Genomic DNA, 18,285 nt, shown 5'->3' with positions numbered 1-18,285 from the left:
ACATATAATTTGATACTCCACCCGATAGGTGTTGGGGGAGAGAATTTGGGCCAGCCCACCAAACAATAGGAAATGACCCAAAATGGGGATGAGAAAATAGAATGTACTGAAAGGGAGTTATAATGAAAATAGTTCCCCCTAATAATCTCTATTAGGACTTATAAAAATTCCCAGATCACCAGTAAAAGTGATAGACTTGTTTACAACTAAAGAGCCACAAACAACTCAGCCACACGTACAAACCTGCAACACCACGGAACACACAAATGTGAACCTTATTGTTAACAGCAATACGGATGAAGTCACAAAAAACTAAAAAAAATATAGTCCATTAACCAGAATCATATAAAACACAAACACAATATGAAAAAATTCCACTGACACTTACCAACCGTCCAATCCAATAGAAAACCAAAAACCCAAGAAAAAACACAGAACGATCAAACACATGTGTTCACTGTATGAAATCTCCAACTCGACTTATCCTAAATTAAACTGGCAGTGGAATTCCCTATGCATAGTCTCCACTATCATTATTTTTTTAAATGCTGTGATATCAAAAGCACGTTACACGTTAATCCAAGTATCCATGATAACTAAATGATAAGATGGTGTGAGCTGGCTCCTATAAGTTTTTCAATGCTGAGACTTACCCAAGGCTGCCAACACAAATTTCAGAATTCCCCATTTCCCTGATCATCTTGTACTAGATAATTATTGATATAAACACATAACTTCTAATTCTTTTTATTTCCTTTGGTTTTTTATTTAACTGTTCAAATTATTTTTAACTTCACAGCATGGAGAAATAAATTATATACAATAGTTTTTTTATTTTATTATTATTTTTACGAATCTGCAGTAGATATTTTATAAATAATGTTGGTTACCTTCTTAACAATAGGATTCTGAAGAATCCTTTATATCTGACAAATAAATTTACTGATTGGTTAATAGTTCTCAAGAGTATTTGGGGAGGGGAAGAACAGATTTTAACTGATAACTTCCATTTTGTAAAATTCTGCTAGTAACAATACCTTTTAAGAAGTACACATAAATAAGGTGAATCTAAGAAATGAAATCTATTTCTACTGTAATAATTTCCAAATTATTCATGAAAATGATCTTTTCAAGCCACATTCACTGAACTAACTCTCATGCAACACACAGGTTAAGTAACAATGGGTGACTTTTCCAATCGTATATGTAAACCAATCTTTAGTGGGTTTATTAGCTTATGCTATTAGTTAAAGATGTTTTGTGTAAAGTAATCATAGGTATTTTTGAAATAATTTTTCACAGCAATCTTTCAATGCGAAAATTTAGTAAATAAATAAATGTGCAATCTGTTCTATATTAGATTACATCATAAAGCTTTAAAATCTGAGTTTTAATTAATTGAAAATCCTTTTGTAAATTTACTGTTTTGCATTATGTTTTAAAATCTTTAATTCAAGAGAATTTTAAAACATTGCTTCCCTATGTAAAAATAAAAATGACTTGCGACCTTCAGTATTACAATCATAGATGAAAGACTACTCAATCTCTTATAACACAAAATTGTTTCTTCCAACTACTGTTAAAAATTCATAGTGTCTTAGGCTGAAATTTTATGAAAATTTAAATGAACTTAATGATGAATCTGTGAGTTCTGTAATGAAGCATATTCCGATACACGATATGCAAAATACTGTAAATCAATTTGTTCACACGTAATCGCACAACAGTTGTAGCTCACATAGATTTAAACATCAACATACCCTGCATAAATAATATGATCAAAATATTGGTAGTAGCAGTGGTTTTTGTTACACTGACATGAAGCAATGCAACAGTAATTCAATTTACATCTCAATTACTTGACAAATTGACAAAATTCTAAAAGCACATTTTGAAGGTACATTTTCTTCTTTCTTTATCATATCTAGTTACACTGAGCTGGAGTGTAAGCTTTGTTGTAAAAAAATAATATTCTCCAATACCAATATTATTTAGGTCTTTTTTCACTTCATCAGATGTCTTTTTTTACACTTCCATATTTTGGGTTTACTTTGATCCTCTATTCTATTTAAGTGAACACATCACTTCTACATTTTCCTATATTTGCAAACCCCAAACTTTGTTTAATATCTATACTTATTTCATTTTGATCCTATCCTCTCTTGGTTTTCCTAAAATATTTCTGAAGATTCATCTTGCTTAATTTTATTTTCTTGTACCGAATTGTATATGTTTCTGATGATCTTCCAAACAGACAAAACCTGCAATTTTCTGAGTCCAATAAGATGAGGAAAAAATATATTTTAGACAGAATATTTTTCAAAGTTTATTTCTATTTATTGCATATTCCCTTTAATATAATCTTAAAGCTATCAGTTTTCGTCAGCCAAATTCTTTGATTACCTTCCCACCTTCTGATAGTTCATTAACCACATATAAATGTCCAAAATCTGTCATTCCTGTATACTCTTTAAAAATAAAGTAAAAGGCAAATTCATGAAATTCAGTCTAAACTAATGTCACCTTTACGGCAGGAGTCACAACATTTCAGACTGGTTTTGTTAAAGAGAAAATTTTTTAATAATTCCCTTACGGAAAGTAGTCATAAAGTCTAAGGTGAATTCTCCTATGCTTTACTTTCAAACTCCAATCTTTTTCCATACAAAGGTTTCAAAAACTTTACCAAAAATAAAAACACATACTGAATGTTACTATTTAAATTAAATGTTGGAAAAATGCAACTCCCAATCACAAAACATAAGGGTGAAAATACATGAATTTCTCACTCTTAACTGCACAATGTAGAAAGAACATCAACCACAACCTTGGTTTAATAGATACTCTTTGCAAAAGATCTTATTAAAAGATTTTTTTAATAATTTTAAAAAAAGTGTCCGTTTTCTCAATCATTTTTCATTAGTCAACAATTATTTATCAAAATTCTGCTTCCTCTTACTTTAAAACAAAGATATGGAATTGCCAAAAACAAAAATTTTGGTATCTTGCTTTTTGTATTTCTCAATATTTTTAAGTTTCTTAGGCCAAACTATTGCTACACCATAAAAACCTACAACTATAAAAAAAACTCTTCCTGAAGGACTTTAATATTCTTGATAAGCATCCGAAACATACTTTTCCAGGAAGTTCTTAACAATACATCAATGTATACCATGGAAGTACACACTGCAACCAACGATTGATTTTATAAGTGTTTACAATGGATAGTTAAATAAAATAATTTTAATACAAATCACTACAATTTTATACTATATCAGGTCAAAGCAACTTACCTGATTTTTTCCATATGGTTAGTTTTTCAACAATAAAAAAATCAGTTTTATAAAGGCTATGTTGAACACAACCATCAAAAACATAATCTCCTAAAAATAAAAGGTACGTAAGTCCAAAACCTTCAAAATAAAAAAAACGACATATACAACAACAATTCCACGAAATAACTTAAACGATGAGCATCCAAAATTACATACTTACGCTTCAAACTTATTCGTCATGTTCACATCCAACACGTAAACGAACACATAGGTTAATTCAACACCCAGGTGAACATCAGACAAGGATACCAATGTAGTATCATCTATAATCTTGGAACGAAATAATCTCGAAAAGCTGCCTTATAATTAAATTCCATCAGCTACAGATGGTTAATTTTTCTATATTGATAAATAATAATCGTAAACTGTAGTTATTTTAATCATTTTATTTTTTAATCTGTTGACATAAAAATAAGTAAAACAAAAACCTTATTTTATAACTCCAAATAATGAGACATAAAAAATATTCGTAATTTTAAAATTACCTTCTTTAATTGGCGTTAAGACGAATATATAACACATTTAGCGTATAAATATCACACGAGGCATATTCCTTATTGAAATGTGGTAATTAATTTATAATTTGTAATAGCGAATCTAGCGGTTAATTGTAAAACAAGATTGTTCCTCAAATTTTTTTGTGTGCGCTCAAACATGTGGTATGGTACTTTAGTAGTCCATATTTCTATTGTTCTAAGGTTCTGAGCAGTGGCGGCTCGAAGCTAAAATTAGTGGGGTTGCTGCTGCAGAAAATTTTTTTCTGGTTAAAGTTTTTCTGTAAAATAAAAGAACCGAAAAAAATGAATCAAATAGAATAGCTGAGAGCAGGATAATAATCTAATTCTACAAAATACATTGTGCTTAAATACCATATTCGGTTTTACCGAATAAAAAATAAAATGTCAATGCAAATAATATTTTTTAGTATTATTAGATAATAACTTAATAAAAATGTCCGCTTAAAACACTGTAGTCCAGTGATGCTTAATTTAAATTTCTATGTACACAGAAACAAGTACATAATTAATTTTTGCTAATTACCTTCTCTTTCGCCCTTCCAGCAGATTTTGAGCAGATTTGGCAATCAAAGAGCATTGCTTTCTGCCATCTTCTGAATATTACTGAAAAAACAGCTAAACCACTTTCATATTCCTTCCATGTTAGGGTCGGCACTGCGGGAGCGACCTCTGTCGCAGCCTCGCATGCAGCTTCCTATGTGCGCATGCGCACAGCAGCCAAACACCATGCCACTGTAACTGTAAAGCGAACAGTTCCATACAAAGGTTTTTTTTATTTCTCTTATAAACTTAGGGATGGCTACTGACATTAAGCTTAAGGATTATATAAAGAACAAGTACAAGTATAAAGAAAGAAGGACTCATTATATAAAATTTTATCAATAATATCAAATGGAAATAGGGCTGCTGCAGTTACACAATGCCTATACATGAGCTGTCACTGGTTCTGAGGTTTGAATAGTTTTAAGTGCTAGTTGATTTAATACAGATTTGAACACTAGGTAGTGGATATAGGTGTATGTCGGTTCAACTAACCAAACGTCTCAGCAATGATCGACCTCTCTCTTTTGTGTTTAGCCTCTGGAACCACAATTAAGGTATTACTTCAGAGGGATGATCGACCTGAGTCGATCATCCTCAGAGTACACCTCATTTACATATCATAGATATCATCCTCATCTCATTGGGACGTGGAGGGGTTGCTTATTGTTCACTAGTTGAATATTGCATTGTAAACATTAGAAAAAATAAAATAAAAATATTTCTATTGTTAATGTTCTTTTCAAGATTTGACATTATTTATCAGTAGAGTTGTTATAATTTCTCTTATTCAATTTCACTGTTTCAAGCTTAAAAAGATTTTTTTTTAAACTGATTATAATTTTGATTAATATTCTATGATGAAAGATGTAAAACTTTACATAGCATGAACTTACAGAAAAGATAAAGTTAATCTTTGATACTGTTATTAAACAAGATTAAAAAACAAATCCATTACCATATTCTTTGATTAACTACAAAGAAATTATAGTTTGTTTACTAAATTCACCATGTTATTTTCAAAAAAAACGTTAAGAAATTATTGATTTCTGCATATTTTATCTATAATTCAACCAATTTTGTTAATAAACTAATGAAAAAAAAACGAAATTGTAAGATAATTTTTCTAAAAATTGTTGTTTAGAGCATGTTTTTCTTTAATTCCTTTATTATAAAATTAATCACAATTTCTAGCATATGAAACATTCTTTTTCATGGAGGGTGCAAAAACATTCTTTTTCAATAAAGCAATGCAAAAACTTAAAATCAGATATTTTTTATTATACAAAATAAAACAAAAAATTAAATGTCATGTAATTTTGTAACCAGTTAGGAAGAATGGTAACATATTTTGATAAATTCAACTATTATTGAGATTAAACACTAAAAAATTAATTTTACCATCTTTTCCCCTGTAAGCCTTCTGTTATTCATTCTACCTATTTGTCAAGACTATAGATTCTTAGTGAGTAAAATGTCTATTTTAAAATTATGTCAAACAAAAAAGTCAATTAGCTTATTATTTCCTTATTTCACCTATTTTTATTGCATTATCACTCCAGAATAACTTATTTATTTATATATTATTCAACTGAAACCAAGTAAACTGAAAGTGGGAATAGATTCTGCATATATTATAGCAACGTATTTTCAACAGAAAACATTGCAACCAAAGAACCTACTTCACTCACTAATTTAACACTAAAAAGAAAGAAAACAAAAATTTTAATTCAAGTGAAATTGATTTTCTTTGATAACACTGCAATATTTGAAGAATGAGGATGTGGGTATCCTGATTCTGATGTTTAAGGCAACAATGGAGTATTTTATAAAGAAATGTATTTATATAATTTCTTTCTAGACCAGTGTTTCTCAACCTGAGGATCATGAAATTAGTCTACAACTTTAAATGTAAACAATAATGAAATCATTTTATGAGAAAAAAAAATTTATTATAAACATTTTACTTACATTTATAAGTGCACACGTAAAGAAAATAAATGAATGAGATGGTTGCATTTATGTTTCATTTAAAGGTTTCTTCATGAATGGATCGAAGTTAGAAACATAAAAGTAAATTGTTATCAAGTGATAAAAGACAATATCTATATTTAGTTTTTAGCACAAACGTAGACAAAAAGCCCTTTTCACAGAGGTAAAAAGGGATTAATATTTTTAATCGGCAGACATTTAAAATGAGTGATCATGAATCTCAACTTAGCAGCTACAACATTGTTTTCACTAAATAGATTCAGTACTCATCTCTTCAAGAAATCATTTTCTTGAAGAGAAAATGATCTTTCCAAGAAATACTCTGCCAACTGAATTTTTAGCTCATGCAAATCCATCCTAATGCTATCCAAATTGTTTTGAGTGCTATCCAAATTGGAAGTGAGTCGAAACATAAATTTGTAAATTTACATAAATGTAATTTTTTTTAATATATTGTACAAGCAAGTATTGCAAAATAAAAAGAATAGATAAACCTGATTGCAGAATTTGTTTATTTTTTATAATAATTATACTTTATACACTTGGCCTTTGGAAACATTGTTTGCTTTCAAGTCCTCTCTGATGAAAGCATGAAGCCATCAAAATTAATTCGACATGGGAAACTAAAAATCCAGATCATAAAATCAAACCCTTGGAATATTTTAAAAGAAAATTACATACTTTGAGAAATCAACAAGCTTCTATTTGATAATAAATAATTATCTAACTGCAAGTTATGACACACCTAATTAGCTATTCATTAGTTCCATTATCACCTGACTAGCAAGAGCCCCAGTTGCATGCAAGTGGTGCCCATGTGCTAAAATCACTTACAGAAATGGTAAATACTGTTAAATACTAGTGATATATATCTCATAAACACCAAATAGATAAAAAGAAATGTATATAACTTTTAATATGCCAGAAGAGACCATTGAAAATTGTAAGATTCTCAAGTGGGAATGTCCTACAATGTATTCTATCCCATGTTAAAAGAAACATTTCAGTAATAGTTTATGATTAAATTCACACAAAAATTTTATTAAAACTGGCACTGCTGTTACATAATAAAAAAATGTTCAGATATAAATAATATAAAATTAAACAAGAAAAGCCTTGTTTGCATCAGGTATTTTGATGGACATTTTATGTAAGCAGTTGTCAACAATTATTGGTATTTTCAAATGCTAACTTAGTTCTAACTGAAATATTTTCACAAGTGAAGGGTACTTTGAGGTTGGCCAAGGAGAGTCTACCTCCTTTCCATGTCTGACTCAGACATGATTTGAGGAGGCTGAAAAAGAAACAAGTACAATGTAAAACCAACTCACGCCAAGAATACAAGCATTGAAAAAAATGATTAGAAGATTAAACTTTTTTAATTTGAATTTAGGAAATAATAATAAATTAAAATTTTAATTAAACAAGGGCAACAGTTACAAGTGGTTCCCGGCCTTTGATATTAATAAGGTTTTTAAATGTCCTTGAAAAATGGTTGAAAATAGAGTTTGAATATTATAAAATTCCTTATTTATTGATAAAGTAACTTAAGAGTGCCTGGGTAGGTAAGACGGATCAAAGTTTAAATATCATAAACTTTTTACTGGCTTTCAAGAAATTACACACTTTGAAAGAGGGACTTTTCCAAACTTTTAATTTTGAATTAAAGGGAGTTGGAAGGTTTCTTGTTGGACAGGAAGGGTCAAATTTCTTGAACAACTTTATATTCTTTTTTAATTTTTTTCAGAAAGTAGAACACATTTTAAAAAAGAGTGGTTACAATTTTACATTATATTTTGGCTAATTGAAAGGATGGTAGAGGCCCATGAGGAAAGGAAGACTAAAACATCTTACACTATATGTATTTTTTTCTTTCTAAACAGTAGAATGCATTTTCATAAAACAAAAGAATTGAAATATACAATATTACAGTAAGTATATAGGTGGTTGAAAGAGGGTTAGAAACATATGAGGATAACAGTCTAATACTGGAGTTGAACATACATATTTCTTAGGATAGAACAAATTTTGAAAAACAACTTTGAATATAAATATTCTTCAAATTTATTTAATTGAGGGAGACAAGGGCCAGTAGCCTTTCAGAGGGCAAGAACATGTGACCTTCTTCTTTATTATCTGACATTTTTTTTCAATATGGAAGATATTTTGAAAATTAAATGTTCAAATAGTGTAATTTTTCAATTTTTTTTTTAACTTGGGTGGCTGAAGAGGTTGGGCGCACAAGAGGGAAGGAACCCTGAAAAACATAGATACCATTATTAATTCTTTAATTTTTTTATGGCAAATCATACTCAAAAAAAGTTGTTTGAATAGATTGAAGTTTTGATCATTTTGGGGGTTAGGAGGCATGAACCTTTGGAGAACAAGAAGGAGTCAATCTATTTCTCACCTGTATGATTCACTTCTTTTTTTTTAGATTGATTTTTAAAGAGATAAAATTCATCTATTACAATACATCAATTTTTGTTAATTTAGGTGGCAATCTCAAGGAATAACCCTTTTTCATTGTTATCTTCTCTTTCATCATGCCCACACAGTGATTTTCCTCTGTTGGCTAAAGTACAAACAATATCAATAAATTTCTTGATGTAAATAACATTTTTGTGAGCTGCTTTTCTCTAATTTTTAATTCAGTTTCTCTTTTCTCATCAAGTTGAAGGTCCTTGCTTGTTTTAAAACAAGCAAGGCAGTCGACGAAGAAATGAAAGCATTCTCTGTCAATCCACAGTATATCTGTAAGTGTTCATTCCAAAACACTGGCAAGTGAAACAGTAAAAAGCGTTTTTTATTGGACTATATTCCAGCAATTTCTAACTATCATACCAAATAGAGGTAAAAGACTTATTTCTGGCATTGTCCCCCTTGCCCATGATTTTCACAGGATACTGTTCAAGACAGAGCTGATAAGGACCTTAAAGAATTCTCATAGATTTTTCCACTCGCTCTATTGGTAATTTAAAGGAAGGGTCATCGAGTTCAGCATTATTGTTCCTCTGTAAGTGAGTTGTAACACCATCCTCTGTAACAACAATGGGTTTGCAGATAACATAAAAGTGACCATGAATTTATCAATAAGAGAAACATAGAATCATGATAAATTATTTAACAAAAGATTTTTCTAATGTAGATCTAAAATTTTATGAACCGAATTCAGGCTGTAAAAAAAAACTGGAACAGATTATTAAGTGATCCCCTAGTTAGTTGAATATTTTACTTTAACTGTATCATACACATGGGTGATTATCAAAGAAGTGCTTGTATAAAAAAGTGCTTATATAAATATAATCTGCAAATATAATGCAAATTCAATGGTTGTTCCATATAATAAACAGAAATTTTAAACACTATGGGGACGACCGAAAATCGCCTAAAAAGATGTTGCCTCGATCGTGTCGTTGAAGCGCCCCCCTAACTTAGAGCCCTAACAGGCCCTTCCATCGGGGTCCACCCTGAATCATAAGAATATTCCGACCCTCCCTTCTGGAATGTCGAGATATCCCTTCCCAGGAGGGCTACCCTTCCTAGCCCTACCATACTCCAGGGTACAGGTATGTCCCATTCATATCCCCCTGTCATGCGCGCCCGCCTTTCACACCATGAGGGTCCTTAATGCGTCATCGGAAGCGACCTGACCCAGCCACTCTTGGTGTCGCTGAACCAAGTCGTCCTAAGGCTACCTCCCTAGCCCTACACCGATTCCACGTTTCGACCCCAGTGGTATAATTTTTTTTTCTTTTAATCGCGCAATGTCCTAAATGTATGCGCCGCACCTTCAGTAAAAACACAATTAAAATGTATTTACAGACCTACATGCAAAATTTACAAATGAAACACAATTAAGATATATTTACAAACATGCAAGAAAAATAATAAATGAAACACAACTATCTAAAACTAAAAGTTGTCCACAAAACAACGTCTTTGCATATGAAGCACGTGAGCCCAATAAACGTACATACTACGGTAGTAACAGATATCGCATCTCATGGCATGGCAGAACCATTGGAAACCGTACTTATTCACACGATTATTTGCCGTTGAAACTATTCATGAACTGGAGCAGAGATCCATCGATGAGAGTGGATTCACTTCCCTAATCCACGTACTTGCGTGCGCAATACACGCTACACAACCAATAAAAAAAATGATAAAAAAAGAAATACACTTGAAAATAACAAAATTACAATGTACAAATGACATAAATATGGCTCGCGCGTAACATCCTGCACCCCGTGATATGCGTATGCCACACCGCAGGAGACAGTGCAAGTAACTTAGAAACTAACACAAAATGAATCATAGAAATCCTACATACTAACACGAACAAATTTAGGCAAAAAACAAATTCAGACTAAGACTACGAAAGGACGAGAAAACAGCAGTTATTCTGATCCACGGTGTCCACAAATCGAAGCAGGCCGATCTTACTCGGCTCTCCATATCGCCGCCTCCTCAGCTTTGGTCCGCAGAATGCCTGTGACCAACGAAGAAACCGCGTCCCACTGCGTCCTTCCCCGCAGCATGTGATCGACAATGGTCTCCGGCGTCAGTTGGTGGATATCTATCATTCTCCGGTGGCCGGTCCATCTGTCACACTCGAAGAAGGTGTGCTCCGGCGATAATATACAGAAATTAATTTATAATTTTCTTATGCACGTTAATACCTAAAACGTAGGTATCGCGATTTAAAGCTTTTTTCAATTGATTCACAAAGCTACTCTGTAATATTGTCAAATGTATATGCATGAGTTGAAACGAAGATGAAATATAAATATAATTTTCATGCACGACTTGTAAAATAATCTTCAAAAATGCTCTTAATATAACCAGAGAATTATCGAGTCCACTTTTTCGTAATTCCAATGGTTTACTATACTATCTACATAAACTTATGAAAATATTCATTATTCCATAAGGGCCACCTTTGCATTACAATATTAACTGCACTTTCTGAATTTTATTTTTACTTAATTTAGAAAACTGACAGTGCGGAAAGTTTGAAATGGAGTTGGCAGGTATCAGGGTGACAGGGTCAATGAAGCTGACTACAAGTTCTCCATTCGTCAAACTAATTTTCAATTAGGTGCAAACAATATTCTTCCAAATATCGATTCCAAGCAAAATATTTTGGCACATTTTTGGGTTCACTTTTATGTAAATCACCTAAACACAGGTGAAGTTACTTTTTTTAGTAACTTCAGGCTTTGCTGCTTATCCCAATTTTTCAGTTAGTTAAATCAAAACTCATTATCTCGTCCCAAGAATTTTGCAGATGTTTGAATGTTAAAAAGTCCTTAGAGCATTAAAGCATTTTTTGTTCATTATTTATGAGTACCATAAAAATGGTAAAAAAATCGAAATATTCATAGATTTCGATTAAGCAAGTATCAATTTTTCGAATTAACTAAAATCAACTTTAAAAAGTAGTTCATCAAATCGAATTTAGCACTAGCACTCACCAAGAGGAGGACGCTGACTAGTAAATTCATTGACAAATTCAATTGACAGTTTCCTGTATCTCGTCTTTGGATGTTGATGCAAGATCATCAGTAAAAAGGAAGTGCTGATTGCAAGCTATCACATCGATAGCTTTCTGAAACTCGACATTGGGTAATGACGCAAAATTATCGGACAGGTAAGCCGCTGACTGGATACCTCATCGATGGCTTCCTCAATTCTGACTTTATAAGTTGTCGCAACAACATTAATAGAAGTGGCTTGCAGCTCTTTTACTTATCGCCGCTTTTTGCACTTAACTTGTGCTTCTTTTACATTTCCTTTACTTTCCAACCATGCAGGAAACATAAAAGAACTCTTTTATCTTTTTTTAGTGCTTTCTATATTCAGACCACGATGGCTTTTTCAACATATTCACGTTAATCAATAAGTTACATAAATGCGCAACACTGATATGAAAACATAAGTGTTATAATTTATAATATATATTGTATTAATTCAGTTAAAAAAGTAGGTGACAATTGCACTTTACACTCCACCGATCACCGGCTTCTTCTATAATATGCAACTTATATGCAGTAAGAAACAATTACTCAGTTAAAGGTTTACTCCCTTATAGAAAAGAGTCCATGTAGTTCATCTATTTTTCACTGGAGGCACTGTGGACTAGATCGCTTAAAATTCTTTTTTAAAGAAGTAAAGGTGTAAAGTAGAGTTTTAGTATTATTGCACGAAACTGAAATGCCACTGTTTCTTTATGCCTGATGGAGATTACAAAAAAGTGCATATGCTGAAAAGCACCTTTGACTACTTTTACTCCTGTGTTCCATTCTATAATGACTACAATAAACTTTTTTTTTCTGTTACTGGTATTTGATACATATCAAAACAGTTATGTTCAATGTTCATCAAGTCTTACATAAAAAATCACTAGATCAATTTTAATTTATAAAATCTTATGCATACTTTGCTTGTTTTTATAAGAAATTGCAACATCCATATTCATCATTGCCATAAATATTAAAGAAAAAAAATTTTAACTTGCCATTTTTTCAACTTTTTTTCATAGTAGAGCAGTACCCAGTACCTAATTTCAGCACCCGTCTGAGAACGAATGTGGGTGCCACAGCACCCACATTCACATGGCATGTCCACCCATTGTGGACATGCCTAGATGTTAGTTATCAATTAAACAGTCCTAAAAGCTCTACCCATAGTGTTGTTGACAGCGATTGAAACATTATGCTTATAATCCATAAAATTAAACCTAACAATAAGCCACAAAGATTTCAATTTGTAACAACCATGTTAGACCTCATTTCTACTTATGAAACTACCTACAGCGAGTAAATTCTATTTTCTGATGAAACAACATTTCATTTTCATGGAGTTTGAATAGTCATAATTGTTGAGAATGGGCTAAGAAAATCCACACGGAATTTGTCCACAACTGTCCAAAAGTAAATGCCTAGTATGGTATGCATAATCAAATTCTTGGGACATTGTTTCCTATAAGCAGACTATTTTGACCATAGTAGGGTCTAATTTTCCAACAGGATGCATCCCCTCCACATCATGCAGAAGATGTGTAGACTGGGTGCTCTCAATGACAAGTTCACAGAAGACTGGATAGCCAGAGAAGCTCCCATTGATTGGCTTCGATCGAATCAGAAGTTTCAATTTGACACCAATCGATTTTTTTTTTGGGCTATGTAAAAGTCATCATATATCAAGAAAAAATCCAGTCACTTGACCTCTTGTACCAAAGAACAACGGCAGCCACAGAAGCAATTCCTGCAGACATGTTTGAGAGTGTGGAAATAAGTGGAATGTCAGTTTGACATCTGCAGGGCTGTAAATGATGCTCATATTGAGTTAACAATAAGAGGTAAAAAAAACTTTAGACTTTGTGCTTTCATGTAATAAAACACATACATTTGTAATTAAATGTAATAAATTAAATTTAATCCAAAACAAAAGAGTTCTTTTTAAGATAGTATAACTTTCTTCTTTTATAAATCTTCCAGTTTACAGATGTGATTATTTATATATAGTTACTTGTACATAGATATACATAATCTTTTGAGGCTGTTTGAGAATTTTTCACCAACGGAATTTTACTCTTACTTCATTTCCTTTTAATTTTTTTTTTAAATGTGAATAATTCAACAATAACTAAAATAGTTCATAAAGTTGTAATGATAGAATTACTGAAATATTTCAGTTGTTTGTTGTAAAACATAATGAACTGTTGTAAAAAAAAAATAAATAAATAAATACATTATTAACTATGTATAGTGTATATACTACTATAAAACATTACTGAGGCTTTTTTTGTTAATAATATTTTGTGTGTGTACAAGTTGAGTTACACTCAACCTGGCCTACCAGTGGATGTACCCATTTCTTATATCTTGATCTCACCATAATCAAACAGATTATGCTTTAGATTTTAAAAATACTACAATTAACAAATTTATCCACAATACATCTAACCACCTCGCACAGCATAAAAATGCAGATTTTTCACATTTTTCATTGCATGGTTGATATACCATGTGGCTGCCTACTATATCGAATAAAACACAATAAAAAAACTGGCATAAGTTAATGGTTGCCCACTATTAATAGAAAACACATGCCAAAATATAGAATAAAATCACAAACATGTCAGATAATACTTAACATAATGCATATCAACCAACAGTGATATAAAACTGCCACAAATGTTTAAGAAAAAGGTTACTTGTATTTCTTTCAAAACAAAGTACATTAGATCATATAACAAAATTACAAACACAGTTAACCAAGAGAATAAAAACTAAGATATAAAATTGCCATTATTACTACATCGGGTAGATTGGATGCACATTCACTCATAGATACAAAGTGTATGTAGAGGTAATAACAAAACACAATCAACTTTTGTAAATAATCTTAAGGAAAAGGTCACATATAAAATTACATTAAAAGCAATAAGTACATTATATATAAAATAAAAACAAAGTCAACACACTTGAAAACATGAATTTATAAACTCATTTTCATAAAAAAAAATTATTTGCCCAATTATTAAAGAATTTCTGAACTTTTTCTAGGATGGTTGACATAAACACTAGCAGTAGCGCTACCAGTAATTCTATTAAACAAGGAACAGTATGTTAGTAATTAGCTTTGAAATGTCCTCTGAAAGAACAATCTTCATGTTATCTACACAAAATGATCCAATAGTTGTTTTGGTAATAATTGTTTAGGTTAATAATTATTGATGTGTTTCATATTGGCAGAAGTGACAGCGGTTCATAAATATTAGTTTCTTCTCTTTCCCAGCTTGTTGTTTATGTATTGTTCCAAGATGGCTGACAAAGGAAGGCTGACTGTTGAACAGCATGTTAAGACTGTGATGTATTTTAATGAAACAAAAAGTATGGTGCTTATACAAAGACGGTTTATAAACATTTTCAAACTCAGTGGTTGCCCTCATTTAAAACAATACATACACTTTACAAAAAACTTAATAATGATAGTTCAGTATTTGAGAGTAAGTGCAAATAGCCTGCCAATGTTTGTTCTTCACAGAATGTTAAAGCTGTCAGAGCAGTGTTGCTGAAAAGCCCGGGCAAACCAACAAGAAAAGCAGCAGTACAACTTGAAATTTGTAGGCGATCTGTGCAGTGAATTTTAAAAACTGATTTGCATTTCTATCCATAGAAAATAACAATGTTGCCTAAATTAACGATTGACAACAAACATCAAAGAATGGCATTCATTGAATGGGTTGTGAACCATGACATGTTGTTGAACAATGGTTGGTTTTCAAATGAGGCACATTTTCACCTAGACAGGGTTGTTAAACAAAATGTGCGTTTTTGGGCTTCCGAAAATCTATACGTGCTTCATGAAAATTTGCATCCCACTACAAGAATTACAGTATGGGCTGCTATCTCAAGTCATGGTGTAGTAGGACCATTCTGTTTTGAATAGACAGTGGACATTATTTGAACATGCTGCATAATAATTTTGTTTCTCGGCTTCTTGCAAAAGGGTTTCAGTTAAAAAACTAACAATTCAAGCAGGATGGAGCCAGACCACACGCACAGCTAATGTTGTTTCAGGCTTTCTACATGAAACTTTTAAAGCAAATGTCAATTCAAACCAATTTCCTAATCGTTTTGCGTATGGACAGAACTGGCCCCCAAACAGCCCTGATTTGAATTTGTGTGATTATTTTCTTTGGGAATTTCTTAAGGAAAAGATTTTCCCCAAAAATCCTTGTACAGTGATGGAACTGATTATTGAGGTGCGCAACTACATTACCAAGGATATGTGTAGTCGAGTTATTAACAACATAGGAGTTTGTGTTGAAGAAGTTGCTAGATGTGATAGTGGTCATATTGAACATTTACAAGGGACAATCAGAAAGTAAGTTACAGTCTCTCCATGAAACAAACACATTTTTAAGACAATATTTTTTTTTATTGAACAAAAAATTACATATTTTTATTTATTTTTCGACATAATCATCAAGTTTTTCTAAACACTTTTCATACCTTGTGACAAGTTTTTCAGTTCCATTCTCATAAAAAATTTGTCCAATTTCCTTCAACCATTTAAGTAATGTTTCCTTCAGTTCATCATTAGCGAAACGCTCCTCTCCCAGGTCTAGCTTGAGATGATCATACAGGTGGTAGTCGCAGGGTGCTAGGTCAGGGCTGTAAGATGGGATGGATGAGATCACACTTCCCACTTGAATTTTTGCAGTAATTCCTTTGTCACATGAGCTGAATGAGGAGTAGCATTGTCGCGAAGAAAAACGACCCCATCGTTCAATCTTCCGGGTCTTTGATCTTTAGTGGCTCTAAGCAATTTTTAAAGTCTCACAGTAAGGTTCGGCATTGATTGTTGTTCCTCGGGGCACAAATTCACTTTAAACAACTACCTCAAAATCGAAAAAGATTGTCAGCATAACCTTTAGAACATGTGGGAATGTTTTCACTTTTTTTGGCTGTGATGAATTTTTGTGTCTCTGTTCATGTGATGCACGTTTAGTCGGGAGTGTAATAAAGCACCCAGCTCTCAACCCCTGTGATGATTTGTTTTAAAAACTGTTGATCGGTCCTGGAATAACTTTGAAGAAAAAAACAGCAGACGCAAAACGTTGATGTTTGAGGTTGTCGGTCAACAGATGTGGCACCCATCGTGCATACATGTTACGGTAATCAAGCTGATGGTGAATAATCGCAAACAAACTACTATAACTGACGTTAAGTTCACTTGCAATCTTTCTAATTTTAATGCGCCGGTCACTCAAGATCATTTCATTCACGCGTTTTGTGTTACCCGTTGTGTTTACATTTGAAGGACGCCCAGCACGCAGTTCGTCACTCACATTTGTTTTTCCGTTTTTGAACATCTGGCACCATTTTGTGATCATAGGGAGTGCCATTGCATTCTCACTGTATTCCTGAACATCTTGGTGATGTATTTCAAGATTGTAATTTTTTGCCGACAAAAATCGGACTGCTGAATGCACTTCTAATTTGGACGAAACCCCTAGAGGACAAACCATATTGACAACGACACTACACACGTACTGAATGTCGTACAGAATTGCTGCTGGGAAAGCGTAAAAACAACACAACCACAGTGCTGCCAGTACAAGACATTAACATATACCTTTCAGTTCAAGAACACAGCAAGAATGTAACTTATTTTTTTATTCGCCTCTCGTAATAAGCAGAACATAATTTCCACGTATATAATAAACTCGTTGTATTTTACTTTATTGTATTCCGATTCAAATAAACATTGACATGAAACGTCTTTATAATCAAACTGAATCATACGGGTACCAGAACAGAAATTTTTAACAAACGAAAAGATCTATAACGTCCTGCCTTAATAACTTCCGAACTATTAGTCTCAGAGACGTAAATGCGGTGTCATTTAATAAATTACATGGTCAGCTCAACGATACTACTTTGAGTTTGTGTCACTGTCGATTTGGTTGGCGGGGAGTGGGCACAGCGCAGATCGGCCAAAACTGGCGCCCTCGCTAATTTCCATTCAGTATAGCCATGACTTGATAGCGCAGCGATTCGTGTTTTTGTACTTAAGAGTTTGTCGAGATATATCGATTTAAGCAATAATAAGTGTATTCAGACAAAATTTATGTTTAAAAAATTAATGTAAAAAAGTATAAAAATTCAATATGTAAGCATCAGCCTGCGCAAAAGCCAGCCGGAAATATAAATTACGCATATCGTTGGAAAGGGGAGGTTATGGGTCACAAACAGTTATCCCAATGTCCGGTGCCGAGCGAGCGAGACAGTTTCGGAAGCGTTGCAAAGCTGGCACGGCGCGCTCAGTGAACGACGCTGGCGGCGTGAGCACATCTACCTCTGCTTATTATGCCTTATATCTTT

At 32.5% G+C, this 18,285-nt stretch overlaps 1 protein-coding gene across 4 annotated transcripts in view; it reads right to left on the bottom strand.

Moving 5' to 3' along the window:
• Positions 1–3,836, bottom strand: part of eIF4EHP (eukaryotic translation initiation factor 4E homologous protein) — a 57,664-nt gene extending 53,828 nt beyond the window's left edge. For 2 of the 4 annotated variants that reach the window (XM_075382009.1, XM_075382011.1), the window contains exon 1: positions 3,493–3,639. In XM_075382009.1, the coding sequence (XP_075238124.1) occupies positions 3,493–3,512 (20 nt within the window). In that variant the 5' untranslated portion in view covers positions 3,513–3,639. Of the gene's footprint in view, positions 1–3,290; positions 3,461–3,492; positions 3,640–3,817 lie in introns of those variants that run through there. The other 2 variants (XM_075382013.1, XM_075382010.1) reach the window with 2 other exon arrangements.
• Between the last annotated feature and the right edge of the window lie 14,449 nt (positions 3,837–18,285).

The sequence above is a fragment of the Lycorma delicatula genome, chromosome 1, assembly GCF_047948215.1.
Source record: "Lycorma delicatula isolate Av1 chromosome 1, ASM4794821v1, whole genome shotgun sequence".
NCBI classification, from domain to species: domain Eukaryota; kingdom Metazoa; phylum Arthropoda; class Insecta; order Hemiptera; family Fulgoridae; genus Lycorma; species Lycorma delicatula.
The sequence above is the reverse complement of the archived record's forward strand: the minus strand, read 5'-3'. Positions and strand labels throughout refer to the sequence as shown.